We start from the raw sequence: 3,560 nt of genomic DNA on the forward strand, positions 1-3,560 counted from the left end.
CAGGATGAATTTTCTCAGCATTTCCAGTAGTGACAAAAACTTGATTTGGAAAAATGGTTTTATCAGTGCATACAAAATTTGGATATACCACAGTGTTGGTTTCCAAATAATGTGCGCCTTTGTCATTTAAAATTTTGTCAAATTCTTTTGTATTCTCAAACACTTGATCAACCACAACTCGTGGAGGTATTTCATGTGAATCTTTCACTTCTTCTTTGTTTTCTTCATTATCATCAGATTTCCAGCTTTCAACTTCCACATTATCAAACTTACAATGTTGCGAAGTTGAAGGTTTATCAATTTCATCATCTACTATCGAATCAACAATAATTTCTTTACCTTTGATCTTAGATGTGATATTAATGATTGGCAATTAAGAACAATCAACCTCTTCTTCCTCTTCTATCTCACTGATTTCACTCAAATTATCTGAATTGTCATCAATATTAGCATAATTGAATTGAGAGGCAAGAGTTGAAGTTTCTGTTTTCTTTAAGATTTTCAATTGTTCACTATTTGTCAAACTTTCATTGACAATGTTAACCAACTCATCAGCATTCATAAATTCATCAATTTTGACAATGCCATATGGATATCTATCATTAGGTATTTTGTCAAATTGAGCAATTGTACTTTCGCAATCATAAGAAACAACATCAACTTTTTCACGTTCATACTCAAGAATAGGTAAAAGTTTCCTATGTTGTTCTTTGCTAATGTCAGAAGAATGATGTAAAGCAGTTAATTTTGCATACAATCATTTGGCAGAATTACAATATATGTTCCTTTGTGCTAGCAACAACCTAACATCATTTGTAAGATTATTCCTATCACAATCTACATTTTTGATCTGCATTTCAAGTTTGTCTACTCTGCTTCTTTTTATTTCTAATTATCTTCGTGTCTCTCCTAGTTGCATATTTAATTTTTGAGCTTCAGTACCGGCAGACACAATTACAGAATCAAAATAAGCCACAGTATAATCAAATGAAGTGAGTTCAGCATCATAAGCAGATAAAGGAATATTAAAAGATTCAAGTATAAGACGTACCTTGGTGGTCATGGGTGATTTGTCCGTGGATTTGGATATGAAGCACCTCCCTGAAATTTCCTCTTCGCAATCTTCAAAACTTGCGAACATGGCTCCATGTGTAGAATGCCTCATTTCCTCGTCATCAGATCCTGAAGACCAGATCCGATACGTACCACTCTCTTCATCATCAGTTTCACCTTTTGCAACCAGAGACACTCATTTGGTCTTAGCATGTATCTCTTCAATCTTTTCAGAATAGTATGCTTCATCTTTAACTTTTTCTTTCTTTTCTTCTTTCTTTCACAACATGTAATCGGCTGCGAAGTGATTCGCACCATTGCAGTAGTGACAGTAAATTCCTGAGTCACCTTTCAGCTTCTTCACTTCTTTTGCATCTTTTTGTTTCTCTTCAGCTTTCTCCAATTTCTTCCTCTCCTCTCCTCCAGTTTTTGTGACTCCACTCTTCGCATCAGTAGCCTTTCCTTTTGGATTAAATGGCTTCTTGAAAAATGTCTTAACTCTATTGTTTGAGTAGAATGCCACAGCTTCATCATCTGAATTCATCAAAAATCATTAATTATCTGAATCATCTTTTTCATTCACATCAACTTCAGATACCTTTGAAACTAGAGCCAAAGGACCTCCAATACTCTGTTTTGATTCTTCATACATTTCTGAAACTTCAATTTCATGTGTTTTCAGCTGATTGTAGAGATCATTCAAATGAGTTGTATCAAAACTCTGTTGATTCTTAATCATCATGCTCACACTTCGCCATTCCTTGCGAAGACCCATAATGAAAGTTAAATTGAACTCCATGAGAGACCTAGTGATTCCATACCTATTGCAGTGAAACATAAGCTCATTCAGACGATCATAGTAATTTTCAAGAGTTTCAACATCCTTTCGTCTGAATTCTTTCAGTTCAACTAGACATTGCTTCACAGAATTGATCTTCGTCTTTTCGCTACCTTGATACTTCTCTTTTAGAGTGTTCCAGATCTCCGTTGTTGTTTTACAACTACGAATGTAATTATAAACCACAGGAGGAAGAGCACCTCTTAGTTCCCTCATGCACCTCTTTTCATTATTCTTCAACCGTTTTTCTTGATCAGCAACTTCAGCAGATGCAGCAGATGGACCAATTGGTTGAACATTAGCAGGAGCTTGCACTGTTCCATCGATACAATTCCAAAGTTCTTCATCAATTCCATTTAAGTAATCTTCCATTCTATCAGCCCACTAATCATAGTATTCTGGAATTAACATCGAAATTTTGGTTGAGGAACCAAGCAAGTGAGAGAAGGAAGTCATTGTATTCATGTTGAAGTTCGCCATTGATGAACACTGAAATTTTCAGAAAGCTTGAAAAACTTGATGAAATTGAGAATTGATCAATTGAATTGATCACAAATCACTGATCGATTACTCGACTAAACAATTCAAAGACAGAATCAATTCAAATCTGAAGATCAAATTTGATTTTCAAAACCAAAATGCGCAGAAAATTTTGAGTAAAGTTGCAACTCAAAAAGCAAATGATTCTAACACGAAAATCAGATCGATGCAGTTTGAATCCTGCTCTGATACCAATTGATGAGAATTGTTATCGAGATTTACTTAAAGCAAAATATGATTTGAGTGATTGAAGAGTCAAAACACGAAGAGTAAATATTAATCAGATCTTATATTGATGAAGACTGATTATAGAATAAGCAGAAAGGATATTTGTGTTTCGAAAAGTTATGCTCTACTTTTATCCCCAGTCCCTATTTATAGGGAACATGAGTGTACAAAAAATATACTAAGTCTAAACATTACACTTCGCACAAATATGACTTAGTAAAATAACACAAACATGCGAAACTATACAAACACAATATTCGACTTTTACAATTTTGCATCTACAAAATAAATTCAAGATGCCTTTTGCTCCATTTACTGGGGTGAACCATCATGGACTGTCTATACTTTTTGGTGGAGCGTTGCTAGAAAATGAAAAGGAAGAAACTTTTGTATGGTTGTTTGAGCATTTCCTAAAATGTATGTTTAGCAAGTATCCGAAGACTATTATTACTGATCAAGACAAAGTTATGGGAAATGCAATAAAAAAAGTGTTTCCAAATGCTCGACATTGGTTTTGTACGTGGCATATAAAAAAGCATGAATTGGATCACCTCCGACTGTACATTGCCCGTTATAGTGATTTTCAAGAATTGTATAAAGAATGGGTAATGAGTGACACAATTGAAGAATTTGAAACTAGGTGGGAAGTTATACGTGATAAGTATAAACTCGAAAACAATTGTTGGATAACTGATATGTATAACCAACGAATACATTGGGCTAAAGCTTTCTTAAAGGATATTTTCTTGGCCGGCATGACAACAAGTGGACGAAGTGAGAGTATTAATTCATTTTTTGATGATTTTGTTAACTGAGTACCATGTTGAATGATTTTTGAGTACAATATGACAAAGCAGTTGCTTCACGAAGGGCCGCCGAATAAGATGAAGATTTTAAGACT

At 34.4% G+C, this 3,560-nt stretch overlaps 1 protein-coding gene across 1 annotated transcript; it reads right to left on the reverse strand.

Moving 5' to 3' along the window:
• Positions 1 to 644: 644 nt before the first annotated feature.
• Positions 645 to 2,460, reverse strand: LOC145100701 (uncharacterized). The gene is made up of 2 exons (XM_079037871.1): positions 1,052 to 2,460; positions 645 to 933 (listed from the first exon to the last, which is right to left on the reverse strand). Exon 1 carries the CDS (start codon positions 2,261 to 2,263, stop codon positions 1,607 to 1,609), a length of 657 nt encoding a protein of 218 aa, XP_078893997.1. The 5' UTR covers positions 2,264 to 2,460; the 3' UTR covers positions 645 to 933; positions 1,052 to 1,606.
• Between the last annotated feature and the right edge of the window lie 1,100 nt (positions 2,461 to 3,560).

The sequence above is a fragment of the Lactuca serriola genome, chromosome 4 (assembly GCF_051521515.1).
Source record: "Lactuca serriola cultivar US96UC23 chromosome 4, Lser_US96UC23_V15, whole genome shotgun sequence".
Taxonomy (NCBI): Eukaryota; Viridiplantae; Streptophyta; class Magnoliopsida; order Asterales; family Asteraceae; genus Lactuca; species Lactuca serriola.